This window comes from Trichosurus vulpecula, chromosome 6, assembly GCF_011100635.1.
Source record: "Trichosurus vulpecula isolate mTriVul1 chromosome 6, mTriVul1.pri, whole genome shotgun sequence".
Lineage (NCBI taxonomy): Eukaryota > Metazoa > Chordata > Mammalia > Diprotodontia > Phalangeridae > Trichosurus > Trichosurus vulpecula.
The window spans coordinates 261,465,253-261,491,700 of NC_050578.1; the positions used below are offsets into that span (position 1 = coordinate 261,465,253).

The following is a 26,448-nucleotide window of genomic DNA, read 5'->3' on the forward strand; positions in this document are numbered from 1 at the left end:
TAAGCTGAAACACTCAGTTTACTCCTGAATATTTCTACATTAAAAATTATAGTGTTAAGAAAGATGTTCACTAAACTTCTCTGGACCTGAGTCCACCATTTCTACATTGAGTATGTTACACAAAATGATCCTTTTATCTGTAATATTTGATGATTTTAAGAAAATACTTTTTCTGGGGTAAGATGATGCGGTATTCAAAAGGGCACAGTGAACCCTATACAAATGCTTCTTTTGGTTTCAGAGGTAATGACATTTATGAAGAGATAAATACTAGCTAAATACTAGCAGGACAAGAAACTTGCAGGGGAGATCCAGTTCACGGGTTTTCTGCTTTAGCCAAGACTTGACTCCAGATCAGGTTAGACCAAATTGGACTGGGAAATTTCTTTGTTCACTGATGGAGCCAATTTCCCCATAAAGAACACCCATCATTTCCCTGGAGGCTGTCAATTCTCTAAGTTTCTAAAGTTTGATGCAAGCACTATAAATAATTGTTTAAGAAAAACATTAGGCTCTAAGAAAACCAGGCAGAGAGACCTGAACCATGCAGATTTAGGCCAACTTTCTATTGTAATAGACTCGGTGTCTGTCTTTCTTCTGGTCTTTAAAAGGCATGTGGGATAAGGAAATAGAGTTATGAGTTCCCAAAATATTAGGTGGCCAAGACCCAACATCCTCTAAGAAAACCTCATACCTGGAGTGAGTAAAGTGATGGTAAGATGATGAACTCATGAAAAAAATCTTCTTTGTGTAATTACTTTCCCCCTTTTGCTCCCTCCAACCCCAATGCAATCTCTATTCACTCTCCCTTTTACCATTCCTCACTCTGCCCCTACTCTTCCCGTTCCCCAGGCTTTTTATCCAAGACCTTTGACTTTACCTAATGATCAAAATCTCATCACTTTGTGTCTTTATTTTTCTATTCAACACACATTCTATAACTTTTTTTTCCTTTTTTTTAACTTAGTGGAAATGGAAGTCTAGTCAAAGTGGACAAAAGTAGGAAAACAATTGGAAAAAATATTGAGGGCTAAATTCTTTGGGGCTTTTGATGTTTTACCAAGGACTTTGGCTTTTATTGTCTAGGAGATGAAGAACCAGGGAAGCTAATTAATTAGGGCAGAAAATGAAAGATGCATTACTTAAGGCATATTAATCAGGAACAGTAGAAATAACTCATCCCAGCTTTTGGAATGCATACAGTTGGTACTTCTTGGAATTAAATATATGTCTATGTGAATAGTTATTTCTATTCTCATATTTAATTGGTCTCACTGTACATGACACTTGTGATATTGGTGAGATGCCTCATTCCTATTTATGTGCAGATGCAGAAACACAGACATAGAAAAATTAAGCAAGCCTTCACAGGTCATAGAACATCTCAGCAACAGGACCTGACAAATGTACTGATGGTCTGTTCACCATCTCACTGCTGTCTAGAATACTAAGGTCTTGCCTTATACAGGTCTTAGATGACTAACATTGACTACTTATATGGAATGAAGCTTGACAGCTTTTTTTCTGTTTTATTAAAATCTCACCAATAGGTAATACTTTTACTCCCAGGATACATTTAAGGATTGACATATTTATCAAGACAGAGAATATATGTTTTTTTTTAATTTTTTCTAAGAATATTAACATATGGGGAAGGGGAATAAATCAAGGGCTGGACAGAAATAAAATCATTGTATTTATTTTTTTTTCTGGAAGGTGTAAATAGGAAATAATAAAAACAAACTAACAAAACAAAACAAAACAAACCTCAACAAGAAACCAACCTGAAGCATTATATTCTATCTGGTAAATATAGTTAATGGACAAATCAGCTGTGATTTTGCGTTGTGCCATATAAGGTGAGAAGGGAAAAGATGATATATGGAGAAAGCGGGGGAGAGAGGGAGAGAAAGAATGGAGTTGGAAAGAGAGAGAGAAGGAGAGCAATACAAAGGGAGAAGGAAAGAGAGGGTAGAGAGAGAGGCAAAGAGTGGGAGAGAGTGGGAAGTAAGGGGAAGAAAGGGGGGAGAGAAGGGGAGGGAAAGAGAAGGAGGAAAGAGAGAGACAGAGAGAGGCAGAGACAAAGAGACCATCATTTGGCTCCAGGTCTATATCCTCTGTTACTACTCCCATTTATTTTTCTCCTAACATCATTGTCCAAACTTTCTTAAAAACCTGTCTTCGATTGCACTAATACACATACATATACAATTTCTTGATCTTCTTTAGACTTAAACCATGTTATACACATTTCCTTTTAAGAAATTCTTATCAGGCCAAATGCATTTCAAAATGCAACCTTCAGATGTTTTGATTTGCACAGTACTTTCACTGCCCATTTCCCCTTCCTCTTTGGGGGCATGCAGGTGAACTTGATTTCTGGCCAGAACATCAGAAATTCTGGCAGGTCCTAGGTCCTATCAAATTTAAGAAGCTTGGAGCTGAGCTGAGGAGTTTTGATTGCCACAAAATATACACTAATGACTTGGGGGCGCTTCCTCATAAGAAAAATGTTCACAAGTTATAAATTGTTTTCAGTAGCTCAGGAAAACAATGCACACCAGGAGTATGTACATCAATCAACCAATCTATAAAAAAGCGTTAATCAGGTTGCTGCTACATGCCAGCTAGAAGCTGAGAATGCAAGTTCAAAGAATTAAAGGCAAAATCGTTTAACTTGCCTTCAAATCTTGAGCATGTCAGATTTTTCTGTATCAGTCAACTCCTAGGAAGGAATGGTTCGGGGAGAGAAAAATAGAAACTCTTATATAGATACAGTAGTAAAAGTAGAGGAGGAGGAGGAGGGGGAAAAGCAGCAGTAGCAGCAGTAGGAGGAAACAGTAGCAGTAGTAGCAGCAGCAGCAACAGTAGTAGTAGTAGTAACAGCCGCAGCAGTAGCAGTAGAAGGAAATACCAGCAGTAGCAACAGCAGTAGTAATAGTAGCAGCGTCAGTAGCAGTAATAGCAGTAGTAGGGACAGCAGCAGCAGCAGTTCTCGGCCAACCTGGAAACGTCAAGAAAGGGAGTTTGTCCGTAAATGGGCAGATCTGAGAAGAAAGGCCGTGTGGTTTCATGTTCTGGAAGAACCGAAATACTACTTTTGATATATACAATCTGGGAGATCTTTCCAGTGCCTCTGCGCAATTTTAAAACTTCAAAATATTTGTTGATCTTACTGACAGAGAGAGTTTACTGATTAGGTAATTCTTTATATCAACAAGAAATTCATGTGTAGGTGGGGGATGGTTCAGGGCGGATCTGTACGAGATATTTCAGAGGCAATTGGTCTCACTGATGGCATAGATTAGGCTATTTATTGATAAGAAGTTTCACTATGCATGGATGTGTGAAGCAAAAAGTGAGGAGAGGGAATTTTGGAATAGAATAACTTTTATGAGGTGGCAAAAGAAGATGGGGAACAATACATAGGTAGTCATCTCCTGTCCTCATTGCAATCCATGGGATTAAACCTTTTATTTGTTTATTTATCTATCTATTTTTTTTTGTGAGTGGAGGAGAGGAGGTTCTAGTTTCTTATTATTATGAGATAGGTGTTAAATAATTATGTACATCTAACCTCATATTTTTTTGGTAAACCTAGCTGCAATTTGCTCTCTCGGGAGGGGTCCTGTGGGTGTGAAACAGACATAAATCAGAAGACCCAGAAGTCAGTGGCAGAAGTAGGAATAACCCTGGAATTGACAGGCCCCTCTTTACTAGAGGTTTTCAAGAAAATGATATGGGAGATATTGTAGTTAAGAAGTTTCAGGGATTTCTACTTTGAAATTTTTAATAGATAATTGGTTATGTGGGATTGAAACTGATGTTAGCTAAACCCATAGTAACTGAGGGAGGGAGAGAAGGAGAAAGGGAAGAAGACACAGAGAGAGACAGAGACAGAGACAGAGAGGCAGATAGAGAACAGAGAGAGGAGACAGAGACAGAGATAGAGACACAAGGAGAGAGACAGAGAAACAGAGAAAGACAGACAGACAGAGACAGAGAAGGAAGAAGAGGGAGGGAGCAGGGAGGTTATTAATGGTTCAAAATCATCTTCAAAATAAGTTTGCTGTAGAATATCCCAGAATTTTTTGTGCTTTTGTACGTATGATACACATGTATATATGCATATGTATGCATATGCACCTGCGTGTATATTTGTATAAGTGCATCTGTGTATATGTAGATGTCTATTTATATAATCATAAATATATATTTCTTGAAAGAAGGCATAAATGAGATATTTTATTAACTATACAGTGTCAGAAATCCCGGAAGGATTGCTAAACCATTGGATACTAGCTAGTATTCAGGGGGAAAAAATCCTTGTCATCTGGAACATTCATCCAAATTCAATAAAGATAAATGTAAAACCATAAATGAATTTTTTTAAAAAAATCACCTTACAAGTAGAAAATAAGGGAGATAAGATAAGAGCAATGGTAATGGGGAAAAAGAAACTGATGGTACAGAATAACTACAGGGTCAATGTGAGAGCAAACTATAACATATTTCAAAAGATTCATATGATGTTAGGCTACATTGCAAGACATATTGAACAATGAATTGATTGACTGACTGTACATTGTTGAGAATGTTATTAGAATATCATTTTCATTTCTGCAAATATTGTTTTAAACGGGCACTGGGAAATTGGTGAGGGTAACAGAGAGGGAAATCTGGATCATAAAGGCCTCCTGTTATTCATATAGTCTGAAGATGTATTCAAAAACCTCTCATAATCAATAAAGCCACATTGTTTGCAAATGTCATTAAAGTTGACATATTTAAATATGCTTTTGAACATGTGCTTTAATATTGATGATTAAAGGTTCTTCTTTGTCTTTTCTGCAGATACTCAGTGATTAAGAGGGCTCTTATGTCCTTTAAAAATGGAAAATCAAAGTCATGTGACTGAGTTCATTCTTCTGGGACTTTCACAGAATCCAAATATTCAGAAAATTGCGTTTGTTATTTTCTTAGTTTTCTACATTGCAACTGTTGGGGGGAATTTGTTTATTGTTGTGACCATCATCTGCACCCCTTCTCTTTTGGGTTCCCCTATGTACTTCTTCTTAGCCTTTCTGTCTTTCCTAGATGCCTGCTTCTCCTCTGTCATTGCCCCCAAAGCTATCATAGACTCTCTCTATGAAAGGAAAATCATATCCTTCCAAGACTGCATAGGTCAGATTTTTGCAGAACATTTCTTGGCCGGTGTGGAGGTGATTGTCCTCACATCCATGGCCTTTGACAGGTATGTGGCTATCTGCAAGCCTTTGCACTACATGACCATCATGAATCGGCACCTGTGTTTGTTGCTGGTTGGAGTAGCCTGGTCTGGAGGCTTCTTGCATTCCATGATTCAGATTTTCTTTATGCTTCCACTACCCTTTTGTGGCCCCAATGTAATTGATCACTTTATGTGTGACTTGTACCCTTTGCTAGAACTTGCCTGTACTGACACCCACGTGCTTGGTCTGATGGTTGTGGCCAACAGTGGCTTTATCTGTATCATCAACTTCTCATTGTTGCTTGTCTCTTACGGAGTTATCCTGCACTCTCTAAGGACACACAGCACAGCAGCACGTCGCAAAGCCCTTTCTACTTGTGGCTCCCACATCACAGTTGTAGTCTTATTTTTTGTACCATGTATATTTGTATATACACGACCTCCTACTACGTTCTCTTTTGACAAAATGGTGGCAATATTTTATAGTTTTCTAACTCCTTTATTAAATCCATTGATCTATACATTCAGGAATACAGAAATGAAAAATGCCATGAAGAAACTGTGGAGCAAAACAGTGATTAATGTTGAAAAATAAATATTTTAAGGAATCTTCTAAAAGATAAATTAGATGTCTCATCTTGACTTGACTATTCTGCACACCTTTAAAACATAGTCAAAAAAGATAGTATAAGGTTTAAGTGTCTAGCTGAGGAAAATTATTTTAAGGCTATTTTTTTTCATAATTTACACTGGAGATATGTTTAGCAGTACAGGCAGCAAAAGGCACAACCACATTTTATTAGCACATAGAACGCTGATACAGATAAATCATAATTTTAAGTTACCGAGAAGCATTTGATTCACACTTCACTGATGTAACTTAACAAACAAATTTCACAGTGATAGAAGAGAATAAACTTCACGAAACAGAGGAACTAATTTAGTGAAGAAAAAGGGCTACTATTCATTTATAGGTAATTAAATAATTACAATATAGTATTCCAAAATTTTTGAAGGTGGCTTTAGACATACATATAACATCCTGCAATGTTGAATTTAACTATTAGGGAAAAATGAATTTCAAAAATGGGAAATATATTTGTTGTTCTTTTAAATGACTCCATATGTGAGCAGGACATGCTAAAAGATTATTTAAACACATAAATAAAAAAACCCAAACACATTAGAAAATCAAATTCATTCAGTTACCATAAAAATGAAATTAATGTTTTCCTCTATCTTTATTTAAAGGGTTTTTAAAGTTTTGGTTGCCCTCTCTTAAAAAGCCCCAATTTGTCTAAACAGCATTATAACAAGGAACATAAATCAACTCTGCTTTAAGTATCTAAGGACAAATGATGCAGTGCAGTAAAAAAGTACAAAAAGTAAAAAAAAAATAATATTTTGAGGGATGAGATAATGTAATAAGATGGGATAGAAATAGAAAAAAAAAACATCAGATCAGAGGATTTTATATAGTGTCACTGGGAAATACTACCACTTTCTAATACTTGAAGAAAGAGATGAACTTTGTTTTTAACTTTGTTGCTGTTAATCTTTCATGATTTCTTAGTTGCTCTGAGAGATTAAGAAGAGAGCATAGTCATTCAGAATGGGATATCAGGTGAATTTCTGTTCTGTACGAAAGCCACAACAAGAATGAAGAAAAGATTCATTCATTCAAAATAATTTCAATTCATTTAAAATGAATTAGATTTCAGATTAGATGGGGAATGGAGTATGGAATGGGTGAATTAAATCAACTTGTTTCAATGGGGCACTGAAAGCAAATGCCATTCAAATTAAGGCAACTGATTGGTGTGAGAGAGAGAGAGAGAGAGAGAGAGACAGAGAGAGAGAGACAGAGAGAGAGACAGAGAGACAGAGAGAGACAGAGACAGAGACAGACAGAGAAAAAGTTAAGAAGAGGAAATTAAATTAAATTCAAGAAATTGAGATTGGGTAGGTCACTAGGAGGGGGAATAGGAATAATGAGATTAGAGAACGCAGAACAAAGAAACAAAAAAATCCCAACAAATTAATTGTAGCAGAATGGAATAGTGCATGGAGTCTGTATATGAAGATTCAAGATCTAGGCTGATATGTATTCTGCCTCTGTCATTTAATACTCACATGCCCTTGTCTACTCCAGCACTCTATCAGACAATGCCCAAATGCTGGCTTGCAAGGAAGTGGAGAAGGCTACTTCTTAGTGATAAATGACAGAAGAGGCTCCCTCAAAAAGTCTCCTGGCTGGTTCTTGCCACATTATTAAAGAGAAAATTCTATGTTTGGACCTTTTGCCCTGATAAAGGAAGCAAAACTTGGGGTGAGAAAACTAAAAGGAGTATATAAAAATAAAGGCAGACAAGTGCTAATGGACTGGTCATGAGGGACCAGACTTCTGTTTAGCTTTTAAAGTCTTTCACAACCTCTCTTTCCAACTTTGCTAAATAAATGATTGATACATAGATTATACAAAAATATACGGATGGATGGATGGATAGAAAAAGCAATTATTTTGAACTCACTAAACACAAACATTGTGCAAAGTGCTAGGGACATTAATACAAATTACCAAGGTAACTTTTGCCCTCATGGCAATTGTACTTTATTGATGATAAATAATATATAATAGAGAAGTGGAAAGGGGGTGGAGTATGCCGAAGAAATCATGAGGAGATCTTTGATTGTGACTTGGGAGCTTGATTCTTGGGAAGATAAGTGAAAAGGTCACCAATAAGAGAGTGGCCTACTGAGGGCCAAGTCCATGGTTGTAGAAGACAGATGACTCCTGATCATTATACATTACTCTCTATTTCACACCCGAATGTCAATTCAATATGACCTTCTGATTGTACTTCAACATGCTACTCCACCATGACAATGAGCTAAGAAAATTCCATAGAATTCATGATGAAAATTGTTATCTAATTCTATATAGAGAAATCTGACGAACTATGAATGAAGGTTGAAACATACTTTCTTCACTTTTGATATTTTTTTTTGCTTTTTTTCTACAAGAATAAAATGTAAGTATGGCTGGCAGGACTTTACACTTTGACAAGTGATATCTCATGGCTTGCCTTCTCAACATGTTGGAGAAAGATGGGAAGGAGAAAAAGAATGTAGAACTCAAAATTTAAAAATTGAATGTTAAAATTAATAAACAAGTTAATTATTTTTTAAATGAATGAAAATGCAGCCAACACACGAAGGACAATGTACAGACATATGAGACATGTGAACATGGGGTAACCCATTATTACACAAAATCTACTTTATTATGCAAGAATAATGGATATTACCACAGAAATATATTATCAAAAGAAGGTATGCTTTAAATAAAGTAGTAACAAACTGGCTAAGCAGAGGGCTATGTCTGTGTATTCTACATGTTAGGAGAAAATTAGGAGGTACCACAGAAAACTGGGTGGATCCATTGTGGTGGCTTAATGAAAGGATCTAGATAAGAGTAGCACAGGATGGGCAGTTGTTAATTGGTCGTAAGAATGATTAAAAAGGAACATAAAAAAGATCCCAGATCCATTATTGTAACTGATACTTGAGATTTTCCTCAAAGATTCAAAACATACATGTATAAATATATGTGTAAATAGATATTTACCTATCTATATGTAGACATGTATACACAGAAATGCATGTGTGAATAGATATATACATATATCTGACATGGGTTTGTGTCAAAAAGATGATAGTCACACTGTAACTTAACATATTGTAACCAGAGACAGCTGAGGTTCATACTCACCATGTTTGTGTATGTATGAGAGAGACAGAGACACAGAGAGAGATAGTGAAACAGAGACAGAGAGAGAGAGAGAAAGAGACAGAGACCAAGAGACAGAAACACAGAGATATAGAGGGATAGACAAAGAGATAGAAAATGAGAAAGAGACAGAGAGAGAGCCGGGCATATGATGGATCCCTTTGGTCAACTGGTAAAACATACGGAAACACTTTTCAAGTACCTGAGATAAAACTTTTCATTGAATAACATTTCATATGCACAACATATATAAAAGCATAGATTTACAAAGGATAATAATTATATTGAAACACAATTATAAAAACTACATTTAAAGGAAGTTCAAAGATCCAAGGTTATGGAAAACGGAAACATCATTTCTTATTCTGGGAATCAAAATAGACACCCTGAGCTCCTCAAGGAGTTCACAGTCTAATGAAGGAGATCCCACACAAATAATTATGCACAAACTGTATATATACTGCATAAAGAGGAGATAATCAATACATGCAAGATACTAGCATTTCAGGGGAACAGGAAAGGCTCCTTGGAGAGAAAGGAATTTAGTTGCAACATGAAGACAGCCAAATATGGCTGAAGGCAGAGAAGCCTTGGCCTTTTCATGTACCAGCCATCTCTTAAGAGTATCCATTATCCCCCTTTAGACTGGTAGCTTCTTGAAGGCAGGGACTATAGTATTGTATCATCATTGTTTGTTACAAAGCTTAGAACATAGTAGGCACTTAGAAATGTTTATTTACTAGTTATTATTTACTAAAGATAAACCAATGTTCAGATCAGTCGATCTATCTACTGACTTTTTACTACATATTCAGTTATCTACCATCTACTATTTATATCTATCTAGCTCTCTGTCTGTCTCCCAGCTCTTAACTTCATCTATCTTTCTGCCTCTCTATCAAAAATTTATGTCTGTCTGTATACCTATAATCAACCAACTATCATTATCTGTCTATCCACCATTTATTTTCATCTCCCCACTCTCCATCCATCCATCTATCCATTTATCCATCTATCTGTCTATCTATCTATCTACCAACCATCTCTATCCATCTATCTATATTTCTACCATCTATCTATCTATTTACTTATTTTTTTTGTCTAACCGTTATCTATGCTCAGAAGAGACATATGACAGTACCACTATCCTGCTTCCTTATTCAGACTATACCTGGGTCATTATATTCCACATTGACACCCACATTCTAGGAAGTATATGAAAGTATGGAGAAGGTAAAAGGTAAGAGGATTGAAAACAAGGCAATATTAGTAATTGTTGAGGGAATAAGAGGTACTTAAACTGAAAAAGATATAGAGGGATATGGAGAATTAGTCTGCCAAATATTTGAAAAGCTGCAGTATAAGAGATTGCCATTAATTTAATAGTCTTGCTTCTAAAAGGCAGGCCTGGACTAATGGACTTTATTTGGAAAGTAGTATAGGCGCAGATATGTACATGTTGCTCTCCCAAAAGACAATAAGGAGGCATATACTGTAACATTTTTGTCTTTGTATTACCTGTGTCCAATGCAGTGCCTAAAAAAAGAGGTGCTGAATAAATGCTTATAGTTCTGTTGGTGGTTTGGAAATCTTAGGCCTGTTCAAGAGTTAGCTCATGTGACACTCTATTTATAAGAAATTCCTTATAACTCCTCTCTAATCATTAGTTTCTCCTCCTCTCTCATTTGCTATGTATTCACTCTATCTATGTCTCTATTTATATCTTTATTTCTATCTCTATCTCTCTGTGTGTATATGAATACACACAGACATATATGTATATGTACTATATATATGTGTGTATATATAGTTTGCATTTACTTATCTCTATGTATGCTTTATACCTCATGTAGAAAGGGAGAGAGGGGATGGTTTCTTTCATGTTTGTTTTTGTTTTTCTTTCCCCGCATGTAATACATTGCCTGGCATACTATGTTTTTAATAAATCTTTTTAAACTTTGAATTGCATAAAATACTGTAAAATATACTTGTGAACATCATTGGGTTATTCAAAAGGCACCTTCCAGGACATTTGTAAATGAGATACTTATCTTAGAAATGATATAAATGAAGTTACTTATAACTTTCATGGATGGCAGAAAAAATACATTGACTATGAAATTCACTTGCTTGCTAATGGAAGCAAAGCCTGCCAATGGGCAGACTGGTGCTAATTGGTTTGGGAAGTTTGCCTCTTCACTGACCAAACTCAAATGAGCTAAAAGTGACAACCATCCCATGGAGGGCAGCCTCTCATTTCCCCAGGGGCTGAGTCAGTTCTCTAAGTTTCTGAAATTTATTACAATTTCTATAAGTATTTCTGTGACTAAGAAAGGCTTTGTCTTTTAAGTGTTCACTGTGGATCAGAGTATAGGTCAGAGAGAGTATAGCTCTGTCCTTTATTACAACAGAAAAGGAAAAATTCTTTATGCAATTTTATGAATGTCCCATTTCTTCTGTCAAAGGTAAGTAACCCATGTAGTATTACTTCTGTGTCTTAAGGAAGGAAGTCCAGTGGGTTGGTAATCCAAGGAACATCATACATTTCCCATTTTAAAAAAAAATGGTCAGTGATTTTGTTTAAACTTTTTTTGAGAGTACAGGTGAGCTGGGGCTGGGATTTTATTGGAATAGTGAATATTTTTGAAGAGATTGTCTGCTGCAGTACAGACCACCAAATTTTCTGTAATTTATAATCTTAAAATATTTCCTCTGGACCTATGGCACTAAGTGATTTGGGTTTCTAGGATCACGCTCATATGTAACAGAACTGAATCCACAGGCAGATCTCTTACCACTATACCACAGTAGAGTTTTAACTGATGTTACAAAAAGCTCATTCAGATGTGATCATGCTTGGCATGGTCCCTAGAACAGGATGGACTTTAATATGTGCTTATTAAACTGATTATATCTTCCAAAGACAGAAGATGAAAGGTGAAGTTTGTAAGTTAATTCCCAACTAAGGAGGCCAGAATTAGAAAGGTGAAAATAGAAAGTGAATAACATTCATAAGGTAATATCTAGAAAGGTCAATTTAAGGTTTGTGGCCTTTGTGGTACAATTTTCCACCTGAAGCTCTGAACAACCTGTTTCTAGGCTCACTGTTTCCATTGACCTTCATGGTGTACTGGATCTTCCACAAGGAACAAGTAAAATTGAACCCAGGTGGTAAATGTTGCATTTGTAGAAGTCTCCCCATAACTGCAGAATACTCAGTTATAAAATCACTAAGAGGTCCTCAGGTTCCAGTTAAGAAAGATGAAGAAAGGTGAGTGATTCTCCAACGATTTTGGTTAATTTGGAGCTTTTATTCTTGTGTTGCCTTCTTTGTTTTAGTACTTAAGCAAATGAGATCCATAAAAGGGATACAATTATGAACTAAAGGTGATCTGATAGCTAAGGTATAGTATTGTTCAAAGAATAATGTCCTAAGATAGGGAATCATAGGAAATGGTATCAAGGTACCATCTTACCCTCTGACACCTGTATGGCTTTGGGGGATTCACTTGGTTTCTCTATGCCTAAATTTCCTCATACTTAAAATGAGGAATTTGGATAAGATGGCCTAGTGCTCAGGTGAGAATTGCTGATCAGGTAATTCTATCAGTACTCCTATCTTGATTGGTGGGCAAAAGACACAGGATGAGATGATGAAGCAATGAATATTGCCCTATCTATTTCTCCTTGGGTTCTTATTCTGACTCTCTTCTTTATTCCCTAATCCATTCAAATTGTCCCTAAATTCATTTCCCTAGGTCCTCTACCAATATCCAGTTACCACATACTAATCATTATTGTTTTTTCCAATAATAATAAGTAAAATTCATAATGTGCTTTAAAGATTGTAGAGCACTTTGCATGTTACTCTATTTGATCTCCAAAACAACTCAGAGATCTAGTTGATATCATTATCTCCATTATACTGCTAAACAAGCTAAGACTGACTTAATCACGGTCATACAGCTAAAAATCATCTGAAGTGCACTTTGCACCCATGTCTTCTTGACTCCAAGCCAAACACTCTATCCACAGAGCAATCACTGTAATCTACTGTATGTGCTAGCCACCAACACTCTATGGTTAGTTTACCATTCTAAAAACTCTCTGGATGAAATGATGATTTGAAGACAAGATATTTGATACCAGCTGCAAAGACTGGCTAGCATTGCATTCTGGAGGGATTTTTAATACCAGCCTAAGGGATTTAGGAATCTTAGGGCACCAAATAAAGGCAAGTGACGCAGAGGCTATTTGATTAGGGAACAGAGAAGGGCAAAACCGTTACTAGGAAAGACTTATCAAGGTTCTGAGACATTTATGAGCTGTTTGACTAGATGTAATAATTATTTATTTCTGTATTCACTTAATTTCCATGGCTTTCATAGATATGACAACATTCTCTACTCTCACACACATCATTGGCTGCCCACGATTCTTGCAAAGTAAGTGGGTCACATCTAAATTATTTCCATTTTATACAAAGATAGGAAAAAAAAAACTTTTTAAAATTTTGTTAAAGATATTTCTGGGAAAAACACACCTTATCTGTATTAGGCACTGAGCCACAGAAGTAGGGATGCCCCTGCTTCCTCACTCTTCCTGTGACCTTTCAGCCATAAAACATGGCTATTAGAGAGATACCTCACTAACATCCTTAGAATTAATTCTGCGGAGATGATACAGAGACAAAAGCGAGTTGTCAAGCTTCAGTCTTTGCCTTTTTTTTTTTAAAAAGTAAACGTAATACATTGTCAATTCTCAAAAGAACGTAATGTGCTTAATGGATTGATCAGAGATGAAAATCATTCTTTTAATAAGACCATTGAGCCAAAAGGGAAAAAAAAACTCAATCAAATGTCACAGGGAAATAAACAAAAAAAAAATATTAAGTTTATTTGGTTTTCTTGAAAGCGCAAGGAAATATTCTCAAGTCATGTCCTTTTAAAAATAACATGAAACCTCAAATTTGATTGAGTAAATACAAACATATACATAACATGATAAAAATAAGTCTCATCTTTGTGATTTTACTCAAAAAGGAATAAAAGAAAGAAATGGAAGAAGGAATGAAGGAAAAAAAAACCTAAAGTGGGTCAAAGAAGGTCTGAGAGAAAGGTAGGGATTATTTGTCTTGGTGGTCTAATTGTGATTATCACCATTGCTAGTTATTGTCTAATCAGCATTCCCCAAGCTACTTCCAGGTGTTCAGTTGGATTTTTATTTATTTTTATATACATATTATAATTAAATATATTAAAACATGTTGCATTAAGACCATCAAAATTTATAAGAAGAGTACTTCATTTTAGAAAAATACAGTATCAAATAAGTTAAGATTGAAATCTGGGGATCAAAAGATGATTTATTTTTCAGATACCAAGTAATAAATCTCGTGAATTATTTTTCCCTCATGTATGAATGATGTGGATTTCACATATCTTACTTCCCCAACTAAAATCTAAGAACATAAAGGCAAAGCTAAAGTTTGTAGTACTTTTCATGTATTACTTGTAGGAATTTCATGGCACTTCATAGGTAGAAAGAAAATTTGATGTACTCTAATCTGAATCATTTGTTTCATAGGTAAAAAAGGTTCTGAGAGGTTGTATCATTCATAAGGTCACTTATACGTGTGGTTATGGTCACACAAAAGATGTCCACTGGTCTAGGACTCTTCTCTAGTATTAGTTAACTTTCACTTGTTATACTCCGGTCATTATAAAAAACATATTGATGTATTTCAAGCACTTGTTTTCCCATCAGGGGCCAATTAGCTTTAGAAATTGAGAAGTTAGGTGGGAATGAATCCGTGACTAAAGGCAAGCAAAAATCACTTTGTAGTAACATTAATTTTAGTTTTATTTTAAATAATTATTGTGAAATGCCACAACTCATAGATTGCCGCCAGCAGCTATCGTGCCAAAATGGCTGGAGATGGCCGAATGCTGTGGAGAGTGAAAAGAAAACACGGGCCAGGTGGAGGAGTAAAGAACAGCTCCGTTTATTATGCAGAGGGAAATGGCTTATATACCTTTTAGGCAAGTGGAATCAACAAGTCCAAAGATAAGGTATTTCTTATAATGCATGACTTCCTCATGCTTTTGTTCCCCTTTTGCCGTAAACAATATTGTGTTAATAGCCCACTGATGGTGTTTAGCGTGTGTGCCATGGGGGTATTGGAGAGAGCACATGTATATTGAGGAGGAGTGGAGAGCCTTCATCCTAAACAGCACGTGTATGCAGGGGGTGAGTATGAAGAGCCCATGTGCCGAGTTATCAGCCCAAGGGCAAGAACAGGCCTCTGGCTGTATCTTATCCCAGAATGGACTTTCTCAGACCTGGCCCTCTACAATAGATTGTTGCTTTTGTCTGGGACAGAATTTTGATTGAGTAGAACATGGTCGGAGCCTGATTGACAAATCTGTAGTTAGAATACAGGTGCCAATAAATCAATGGGACTGACCTGATTCTCTTTTAACAGCAGGAAATGACAGACTGTAGAGCATGGAAGTCTGGGTATGATAGGTGGGATGCACTCACTGCTCCAACCTCAAGTTAATTCAAAGATATACTTGGGGTCCCCTGATGAGATGGTATTTTGGATAGGTTGTAACAGCTACCATGCCCTTCATATATCCCTCTACTGGAATAACTTCCCGCTGCTTTCTGCCTTTCCTTTTTTCCTTAAAATATTTTTTATTGAATTAAAAAATTCCAACATCTTCATTTAAAAATATTCCTAACCACCTCCTACTTAGATAGCCATTCTTTATATGAAATGACAGGGGTAAGAGTGACAGAGAGAGACAAAGAGAGAGACACAGACATGCACACACACACACACACACACAGAGAGAGAGAGAGACAGAGAGACAGAGAGAGACAGAGAGAGAGACAGAGACAGAGAGACAGAGAGACAGAGATAGAGACAGAGAGACACAGAGAGAAAAAGAGAGACAGAGAGAGACAAACAAAATATAGAATAAAATGCTAATATTATGAGTAAGATTGTGCTGAAATGGGCTAATGTCAGTGGCTCCAGGAAGGTCTTACAGTATTTGTTCCTCTTTTCCCACATTTCCATGTACACCATGGAGGCAGCTCTCTAAGAGTTTAACAAACTACAATTGATTGCATCATTCCTTTTTCTTCTTTTAAGAGCTGAGGGAATCACACTGTACCTGTTACCAGTTATTTATTGTTAACATGGATGCATTTATCTACAGTTTTCTTTAAAAATAACAATTTGTTCTTCATTTAAGAGAATATGAGTGGATGCATCAAGAGGTAGAAATCCCTCAATAAAAAAGGATGACAGAGAAAAAGAGGGAAAGGAAGGAAAATTTTTAAAAATGAAAAGAAAAAAAATAAAGGAAAAGGGAAGGGTTTTCCCAGGAATGCAACTGTGCAGACACAATAGTTATAGATTTTTTTATAGTTGGGTAATTAGGTGTTGAAGTAGTGAGAGGGCTGGATATGGAATCAAGAATACCTGAGTTCAAATCGAAACTCAGACACTAATTGGATATGTGACCCTGAGAAACTCAATTATCTTCTCTCAACATCAGTTTCATTACTGTAAAATGATGATAACACTAGTACCTATCTCACAGGATAGTTCTGTGGATAAAATGAATAACATGTAAAATATTCTGAAAGCCTTAAAGCACTACATAATGGTTATTATTATTACTGTTCTTAGTTTTTGAACATATAATAAGCTATTAAAATACTTCTCTGCATCATCAACCATAAATGTAAATAATTATACTTGTGGATGTATTAACCTCTTCACATTCCCTACAATTTTAAGACCAATAACATTGGCTCCCATTTAGCATACTCATTAATGGTTATAAAGTAATGACTAAAATATTTCCATCCTCAGAGCATCCTATTATTAAGCAAATGCAATGTAGTGGTTCACGGTCTGGACATTTTTATATCTCAGAAATTCTGAGTTCAAATCTAATATTGTATACTTCTTATTTATGATATTTTGCAAAATGAAATATCTACCATGTTCTTCAGTTTTCTTGTTTGCAAACTAAGGATAACACCACTGTAGTCCTTAAAACCTGGAACTTATGTATTTTTGATTCTATATAATTACAAAACTGGGCTTTCCTTAAAGTGCTATTTTAAAGGCAAATGTGATTATTTGCTTAGTACCTATCTAGCTAGGTGGTACAGCAGAGAGAGGTATGAGCCTGAAGTCAGGAAGAGTCAAGTTCCAATGAAGTCTGTGGTGCTTAATAACTGTGTGTCCCTGTGAAAACCACCTAAACTCTGTTTGCCTTAGTTTGTGTAATTTTAAAATGAAGATAATAATAGCACCTACCTTCTAGGGTTGTTGTGGGTATCAAATGAGCTACTAATTTAGAGTTCCTGGTGCTTAATAAAGGTTTTTTTTTTAATTTTCTCTTTAATACAGGACAGGAAACTGAATCATTTAAAGGATTACTGGCATGCTGGAATTTCCAGTGTTTATAAAGGGATGATCTTGGTGTTATACAATGTAAGTTTGAACCCCTGCTTAGCTACTAGAGTAAACTTGGGCCAATAACTTTTCTTGTACTATATTTTTTTGCATTTATAAAATGACAGGTTTGGATTAGTTGATGTCTAAGTTACTGTCTGATTTTTAATTTATGATCATTTGACACAAACTCAAGTTTTGTAATCTTGTATTAAATCAAAGGGCAATATTTTCTAGACTGAAATCGTCTCCTCACACTTTTTCAGTTCCCAATTTTCTAAACTTACTTGCAAGTTGCTGTGATCCCTGCCTCCAGAAATAGTTTGGACTGGAAAGGATGTAAATTAATAATAACATAATTTTCAAAGTTATTTAGATGCATTATTTTATTTGAGTCTCATGACAGTGCTATAAATTAGAGACTATATATATTTATGTTTGTAGGTATGTTATGTTTCCATGTATGTGTCTATAGGTGTGTTTGTGTCTATATTCTATCTTTATCTCCTCTTCTCTCTTCTCTTCTGCTCTACTCTCTTCTTCTTTCCTGCCCTCTCCTTTTCTCTCCTTATCTTTCCCTTTTTCCTTCAAAATGGTATTGATATTGCTAGTGTTGTTTAAGAACTTTTTAGGACTTCAAGGATTGATTAAATAAAATATTAAATATATCTTTGACATTGTACTTTGGGAAATAAAAATGAGATTTTCAAAGATAAGTGGGAACATGGTAAAAGTAACACAAATATTCTGTGCTTGTTTTTAAATTTCAAGAAGGGGAAAAAGTGGACTACTAGAAGCAAGTTACAATAATTAATGAATGCATTGATTGTAGTAATTAGGATCTCTCCTATTATCTAGAGGCATTGTGGTGGGGTAGATTGAGTAATAGACATGGAGTGAGGAGGAAGCAGCAGTCTTCTTTCTTTCCTGTGATATTTTTTTCTATTTGTGACCTTCAATGTGTCATGTAACTTCTTTGAACTTTCCAGGCCTCAACAATAAAATGGGAAATTGAAACTAAAAAGGCCATACTACATCATTTTGTGGGGATCATATAACAGTGTCATATGCTTATTGTTATATCACTATTTGGAATCATTAGTTGTATGTCAAGTATTGTATTTTTTACCACATTCAACATTTTTATGAATGACTTAGATAAAGCTGTGGGAAACAGCATTGGTCCTCACAACATATCATATAATAGGGGTGAACGTAAAGACCTATATTCTGTTTGAACCATTAAGCAGCACCAATATAAGATAAAGGAACCATAGCCAGGTAATAAGAAATGTGAAACTGATCTAGTGGCCAAATCCCAAGTCTGGTCTGGATTATTTTGGACAAGCAAAATTGTCTCCTTGGATTCCAACTTTCTTCTCTGAAAAATTAGCTAATTAGTCTTGATAACCTTTAATGTTTCCACCAGACCTTAATAATGGTGTGTAAAAACTATGTGCTTAATAGAGGTCAATGATCTGATATGACAACAAATATTTTAATGGGACCTTGGGCTGTGTTTCAGTCCTCGTGTTCAGAATAAGAGAAGTGATAATTCCAGTGAATTCTTGCCTTGGTGACACACACAGGAATTATTGTCCTAAGTTTGGGTAAGATATTTAGAGAGTAGAATTGATGATCTCTAGCATATATAAGAAGATGAACTAGGAAGGTAAGCTTTTGAAAATCATGCCATGGGAAATAGAAAGTTTATAGGGAATATGAGAATCATTGTCAATTGTTGGCAGGGCTGCCAATCGAGAGAGTGAAAGAGAGAGAGAGAGAGAGAGAGAGAGAGAGAGAGAGACAGAGAGAGACAGAGAGAGAGACAGAGAGAGAGAGAGAGACAGAGAGACAGAGAGACAGAGAGAGACAGTGAGACAGAGAGAGACAAAGAGAGACAAGAGACAGAGAGACAGAGAGAGACAGTGAGACAGAGAGAGACAAAGAGAGACAAGAGACAGAGAGATTAAAACTTTTAATATTTCATCTCTCAGGACAGAACTAGTAACAATTTTTGTAGGTTGCTGAGAGGTAAATATTAACTAATATAAGGAAAAACATCTAAATACTCTGAACTACTCCAAAATATAACAGATAAGGGAAGAAGTTTTCTTCTTTATTGGTTATATTCAACTGGAGGCTGGATGACTATTTATCAGGGAAGGTGTAAAAGGTATTCCTTTTTAGGTAAGAGTAGGCAAAAACATGAGTTCCCTTCAAATTTTGAAATTATATGAAAGGAATTACTCCATCAGAAAAATCTAGGTCCGTGTTGTTTCTAGATGATGTATGTTGGGGGATGATAGTTATTATCCCCCAAAATGTTAAGGCTGGAAAGTTAGGGAAACATAGTGAGAGACTGAGTTTTTAAATCACACACATGTGTGTGAACACACACACACACACACACACACCGGAATGGTAAAATAGGATAAAATTATCAAATGGATCTGTGAACTCTTAGTTCTTTCCAACAGCAATGATTTCAACCCATGCACATTTACAATTCATAAGTTTTTCATTACATGTGGTGATATATATGTGTCACTGAACAGAGGACAGTGCACTTACTTCTCTCTTTCTCATACACATAGACATACACACACACACATCACACAAGCAAGAAATGTGTTGGATGAATTGGAGCAGATTATGGGAGTACTTTCTATTTAAATTTCTACTATGTAGGACTTTGAAAATAGGAATAACAGAATCCTAACTACAGAGAGTCAAGCAGTGTTTCTTTTATGTAGACCTCTCAAATTCTGCTCTATTAATTCTTCTTTATTCTTTTGTTATATCAACCAGTTCTCACCTGTGTCCTTCCCACCTGAGTCCTACAGATGAGAAACAATGTGACTGAATTCATTCTCCTTGGACTGACTCAGGACCCAGAGAAGCAGAAAATGGTATTTGCCATTTTCTTGGTGTTCTATACTGCAACTGTGTTGGGGAACCTATTAATCATTGTGACAATCAAGACCAGTCCCACACTTGGCTCCCCTATGTACTTTTTCTTAACCTACTTATCCATCGCAGACTCTTGTTTCTGTACAACCACGGCACCCAAACTGATTGTGGACAACCTCTCTCACAAGAATACCATTTCCTTTGATGAATGCATGACCCAGCTATTTGCCCTACATTTCTTTGGCTGCATGGAGATACTGGTCCTCATTTTAATGGCCTGTGACCGCTTTGTGGCCATCTGTAAACCTCTACACTACTCAGTCATTATGAACCGGAGGGTGTGTGGGACTCTGATTCTGTTGGCATGGGTCGGGTCATTGCTGCATTCTGTTGCCCAGATCATTCTTATCTTAAATGTGCCCTTCTGTGGTCCCAATGTGATTGACCACTATTTCTGCGACTTGCAACCTTTGTTGAAGCTGGGATGCATGGACACATATGTACTAAACCTCTTAGTAGTCTCCAACAGCGGAGCCATATGCTCTGTAAGCTTTGTTTTGCTGATGATGTCCTACGCAATTATACTGCACTCCCTGAGAAATCATAGTGCGGAGGGGAAGCGCAAAGCCCTCTCCACCTGCAGCTCCCACATCATAGTTGTCATCATATTCTTTGGTCCCTGCATATTCATGTACACTCGGCCTGCAACCACCTTCCCTCTTGATAAGTTGGTGTCTGTATTTTATACCATTATGACTCCCTTCCTCAATCCTTTGATCTATACCCTAAGGAATGCAGAAGTAAAAAATGCTATGAAGAAGCGGTGGAGCACCCGAGTGACTTCAGGTGACAAATAATATGTGCGTGCGTATTACTTTTTTCAAGAATGTTTGGATCAAACTGGAAGATTTAAAACTGATATATGATAATAATAATGACAATTTCCAGAGTTCTTAATCTGTGGTTCATGGACTTTTAACAATATTTTGATAGTTATATTTCAATAGAATTTTCATTTCCCTCACAGTTCAATGTATTTTATTTTATGCCTTTGAAAATGTTATTCATTTTAACATGAACAAATTGGAAATATCATTTACTTCAGTTTTTCATTATTTCAAATAGTAAAAAAAATACATTAATACAAGGACTTTATTTTGTCTATTAAAATGAACAAAAGGTAATAAAGTCATGAAAGTGAAGAATTTTTAGGGCACAATGGAGAAAATGTTGGGTATCAAGTCCTATCTTCCCTTTTAAATTCTTGTGTCACTTGGGAAAATAATTTGAATTTTCCCTATGTTTGTTTTGTCAACAAAGAAATTAATGATTTGGACTATAGAACCTCTAGGGCAAGAGAGAGGAACATGGGGCCTTAAGGCTACATGTGGCCCTCAGTGTCCTTGGGTGTGGCTTTTTGACTGAGTCCAAGTTTTAGAGAACAAACCCCTTTATTAAGGGGATTTCTTTTGTGAAGTTTGGATTCAGTTATAGGGCCATACTTGAGGACCTAGAGGCCCACATGTGGCCCTAAGGCAGCAAGTATCCCACTCCTGCTGAGGGCCTTTTAGACTTCTAAATTTGTGGCCTTGTGAATATAAGATAGAGGGAAAGTGTCCCTGGATAATAAAGTGTGGTTTGAGAAAGAGGTACAGTACCAAATTTAGAGAAATTAAATCCAAGAATCAGAATCTGCCTTGCTAATTTCTACACTCAGCATTTTGTCTCTCATAACTCCCCTATCAAAATTCACTTTTCCTGTTCATTTTGCATTTTTCCACATCTGAGTATACTGATCTTCCTTCAAGCCTGATTGGCAGAAAATTTTGGAAGACTCATGACAGGCTACACGAATTTCTTCTAAAATGTAGCCATTTGGAAATTCTCCAACTCATCTTCCCAATAACATACTTCCATAAACTTATCTTTCATTACACACACACACACACACACACACACACACAGACTCACACACAAATCGTTGGATTAAACTGTGGATGAAGCCTTTAACCTTGAGTGTTAATTGTCTGGTTTTGTTTCAATCGTTGATACATTTTAGCTGTGGAGACATAGTGATTTGCTTAATCTCACTTGCCTCAAATATTGTAATACCTTTTTGTCAAGTCTTCCTACTTTAAGTATCTCTTTATTACTAAACATTTTCCATTTATCCTATTTCAAATCCTCTGCTTCTTTAAGGTGAAAGCTGTTAAATATTGCATGACACTTCTTGCTTCTGCATAATATAAAAATTGTTTCTTTCTGGCTTCTTGAAATATTTCCTTTGTGACCTTGACATTCTGAAATTTGGCTACTATTTTTCAGTGAGATTTTATTTTGGGATATCTTTTCTGGTAGAGATCAATGGAATCTTTAAATTTCAATTTTATCTGCTGGATCTAAGAAAAAGGGCAGTTTTACTTTATAATGTATTGAAATATTATGTCCAGGCTCTTTTTTTTCTTGGATTTCAGGTGGTCCAGTAATTCTTAATTTATCCCTCCTTTATCTGATTTCTGGCTCGGTTGTTTTGCCAAAGACAGGTTTCACACTTTCTTTTTTTTTCATTCCTTTGACTTTGTTTTATTGTTTCTTGATGTCTCATGGAATCATCATTTTCCACTTCCTGATTATAATTTTTAAAGAACTGTTTTCTTTAGTGACCTATAGTAACTCTGTTTTCATTTGGCTTATTCTGCTGTTTAAGAAGTTCTTTTTTTGCAGTGATTTTTGTCCTACCTATTTTACCATTTAGCCAATTCTGCTTTTAAGGGATTATTTTCTTCAGTATTTTTGAGCATTTTTACCTAGCTGTTGATTCTTTTTCATGATTTTTATTACTCTTTCCCCCACTAATGTTTCCTCTACCTCTCTTATGTTTTTCTTTGATTCTTGTTGGACTTGTGTCCAATTTGCAGTTTTCAGGCTTTGTTGTAGCTGTTTTCACATTTAAATAAAAGAGATTAAAAAAAGTTAAGGAGATGAATAAAATCTTAGAAAATTTAGATAAACTAGAGCTCTGGAAAAAGTTGAATGGGAAAAGGAATTATAAATTCTCCTCAGGTGTTTATGCTATACTAAAAAAAATGTGACCAGGCATTATTATATAAAACCATCACTAAAAATGCAGAAAAGCAGAAATATTAAATACATACTTTTTGAACCATAATGTATTAAAAATTTTATCCAATAAAATATTATGAAAGTATACATTAAAAGTTAATTGGAAACTAAATAAACTATTCCTAAAGAGTGAGTGAGTAAAAGAACAAATGATCAAAACTATCAAAATTTTATTTCATATAATGACAGCATCCCAAAATTTTTTGAGATTCAGCCAAAGCAGTATTTGGAGAAAAATTTATATCCATAAATCTGTACATTAATGAAAGAGAAAAAGAACCAATCAATGAATTGTGCATGCAACTAAAAACAGAAAAAAAACAATAATTTGTGAATTTGATATTAAAAAGAAGAAAATCAAACTACCTGAATCAAAAATCTAAAGGGGAATGCACCACAAATGAAATGAAAGTAAACAATTGGTAGAAACTACATAGTCCACTTGGATGCTTGTAAAACTGCCATTTTAAATGAAATGAATGTTCACAAAAAATTCCCAACTTAATAGAAGAGGAAATAAAATACTTAAAAATTCTCTTACTAGAAAAATAAATTGAAAAATACATGAATGCACTCCGTAAGGGGAAAATAATTCTCAGAAGCAGATTCATTTACAAATGAGTTTGACTAAACATTTAAGGAACACTTAATGCCAATAACATACATATTACTGGAAGAAATAGGTAAAAAGGAATTCTACCAAATTCCTTTCATGACACAAATATGTTTTTGATACCTAAACTAAGGAGAGCAAAAACAGAGCAATAAAAATTTAGCCTAATTTCTCTTCATAATATTGATGAAAAATCATAAGAATTTCTACATATTACCAACAAAACTCAAAGGGAAAGAGTAGAGCTAGAGCTTCAAATAAAATATTGAGTAATAGGGATGATAATGGACATCTGTGCTTCACCTCTGATCTTTTTAGAAGGATTCTAGTTCACTCCTGTTTTAGAGAACACTTGCTCTTGAATATTGATAGTTGCTACTTATCTTAAGAAAGACTCTATATTTCTATGTTTTCTAGGATGGGTATTGTGTTTTATCAAAGTTTTTTCCAAATTTATTGATACGATCATACATTTTTTGGTGTTTTCTTTTTGATATGGTTAATTGTGCTCAGTTGAACTAGCCCTACATTCCGGGAACAAAACCCACATGGTCATTGTATATGAGTTTTATAATATATCTCTGTAATCCCCTTGTTTGTAGATTATCTGTAAGGTTTACATTACTATTCATATGTAGGTAGACCTATTTTATATACGGTAACTTTGCTAAACTTGTTAATTCTTTCCACCACTTCTTTAGCTGATTTTCTAGGATAGTCTAACTATATCATCATAACATCTGCAAAGAGTGATAGTTTTGTTTCCTTCTTGCCTATTTTTATTCCTTCAATTTATCTTTCCTGTCATTGCTATAGTTAGCATCCCTACAGAGAGTAGGGCAACGGTTAGAGAAGTCAACTCAATAGGTCAAGAAATGGCCAGCTGAGACATAGTCTTTATAAATCACATTTCATTTATCTGTGTAAATGACACATTGTTCCATGGAATGAAAATTCTGTGAGGATAAGATTTTATTTTTAAACTTTATATGTTCTTCTGTAATAATGCTTCTGGCAGCGGCTGCAGGGGCATAAGACAAATAACACCAGGACACAGGAAGGCTGCTAGCATAGGTTCTTTGATCTGCTTTTCTAAGGAAAGCAACTTTAAGGGGTTAACAATCTTGTTTTAATCAATCATACATATATCATTCATCCAGTTCAGCAGGAAAAGCCAGTGCCCTGAACTTCAGAGCAAACACAAACAGAAATTATAAACATACATAACATAAACAGAGCAAATAACAGAAACCACTGTATCCATAGCAATACATAGTTAACTGAGAAGCACTAACATCTGGTTATTCAACCTGGGGGGCTCTTAACAATAGATACCTAGAGTGTCCCCTATACAAATCTGAAGACAGTCTTCCAGTGACTGATAGCCCCAAACAAAATGCTAACCTCTGAGGTTATATACCCCATGCAGGGTCAAAAGGCATCACAATCATGGGACTCAAACCTTTGTGAACTAGGCTTTCCCTTGATGTAAGCAGGTCACCAAAGACTCCAGATTTAATCAAAGAAAGAAAGGCCAGACTCACCAAAGGCACTTGATTGCCTAAGTGCTCCAAAAGATAAAACAGTAAAAAAGTCCCACCTTAAAAGCCAATACACCATCTCCTAATATAAATCCTAGCAGTAAGTAGCTTTTAAATAAATAATTACTGAACATAATGAATTTTCATGTTTGTTTATACAGATTTACATACATACATGCATATGTTACATATATACGTTTCCTCGTATCTCTTCTTCTAACCATCCTATGAAAGCTTGCCCCATGTGAGTTCTCATAAAATAATCTTTTTGGCAAGTGTATGTTTTGCATTCAAATAACTTGGCCAACACATAAGAGTTGCATTTTCTGAAGCAGAGTTTGAATACTTGGCAGTTTAGTTTGAGTAAGGATCTCAGTGTCTAGTACCTGATCCCCCAGGTGACCTTCAGAATCTTCCTAAGGCAATTCCAGTGGAAGCGATTCAGTTTCCTGGCATGGCACCAGTAGACTGTCCATGTTTCACAGGCATACAACGAGGTCAGCAAAACAGCCCTGTAAACTCAGTTTGGTGGCCTAATACCTCTTCTCTCCCATGCTTTCCCTTGGAGCCTCCCAAACACTGAGCCAGCTCTGGCAATGTGTGCCAACCTCATTATCAATGTATGCATCCCTGGAAAGGTAAATGACCTTTTTCATAGCATCCAAAACTTCTCCTTTGCTGTAACTGATGGTTCCACGAATGGATGGTGTGGTGGTGGCTGGTAGAGCACCTTTGTTTTCTTGATGTTAATTGTAA

General features: G+C 35.6%; 2 protein-coding genes across 3 annotated transcripts; both read left to right on the top strand.

Moving 5' to 3' along the window:
• Window positions 1-4,892: 4,892 nt before the first annotated feature.
• LOC118853303 (olfactory receptor 4C15-like) lies at window positions 4,893-8,834 on the top strand. Of its 2 annotated transcripts, XM_036763323.1 has the most exons (2): window positions 4,893-5,791; window positions 8,801-8,834. In XM_036763323.1, the coding sequence occupies exons 1-2, from the start codon at window positions 4,893-4,895 to the stop codon at window positions 8,832-8,834; spliced, it is 933 nt and encodes a 310-aa protein (XP_036619218.1). The 2 variants fall into 2 exon arrangements, with proteins under 2 accessions (XP_036619218.1, XP_036619217.1); XM_036763322.1 differs by lacking the exon at window positions 8,801-8,834 and having other exon boundaries at window positions 4,893-5,825.
• An 11,514-nt stretch (window positions 8,835-20,348) lies between these two features.
• Window positions 20,349-21,272, top strand: LOC118853924 (olfactory receptor 4C11-like). The gene has a single exon (XM_036764172.1). It carries the CDS (start codon window positions 20,349-20,351, stop codon window positions 21,270-21,272), a length of 924 nt encoding a protein of 307 aa, XP_036620067.1.
• Window positions 21,273-26,448: the final 5,176 nt, after the last annotated feature.

Coding starts and splice junctions, on each gene's coding strand:
- LOC118853303 (XM_036763323.1), top strand. CDS start 4,893: ATGGAAAATCAAAGTCATGTGACTGAGTTCATTCTTCTGGGACTTTCA. Junction 5,792..8,800: donor AAAAATGCCATGAAGAAACT/GTGGAGCAAAAC, acceptor CTGATACTTGAG/ATTTTCCTCAAAGATTCAAA.
- LOC118853924 (XM_036764172.1), top strand. CDS start 20,349: ATGAGAAACAATGTGACTGAATTCATTCTCCTTGGACTGACTCAGGAC.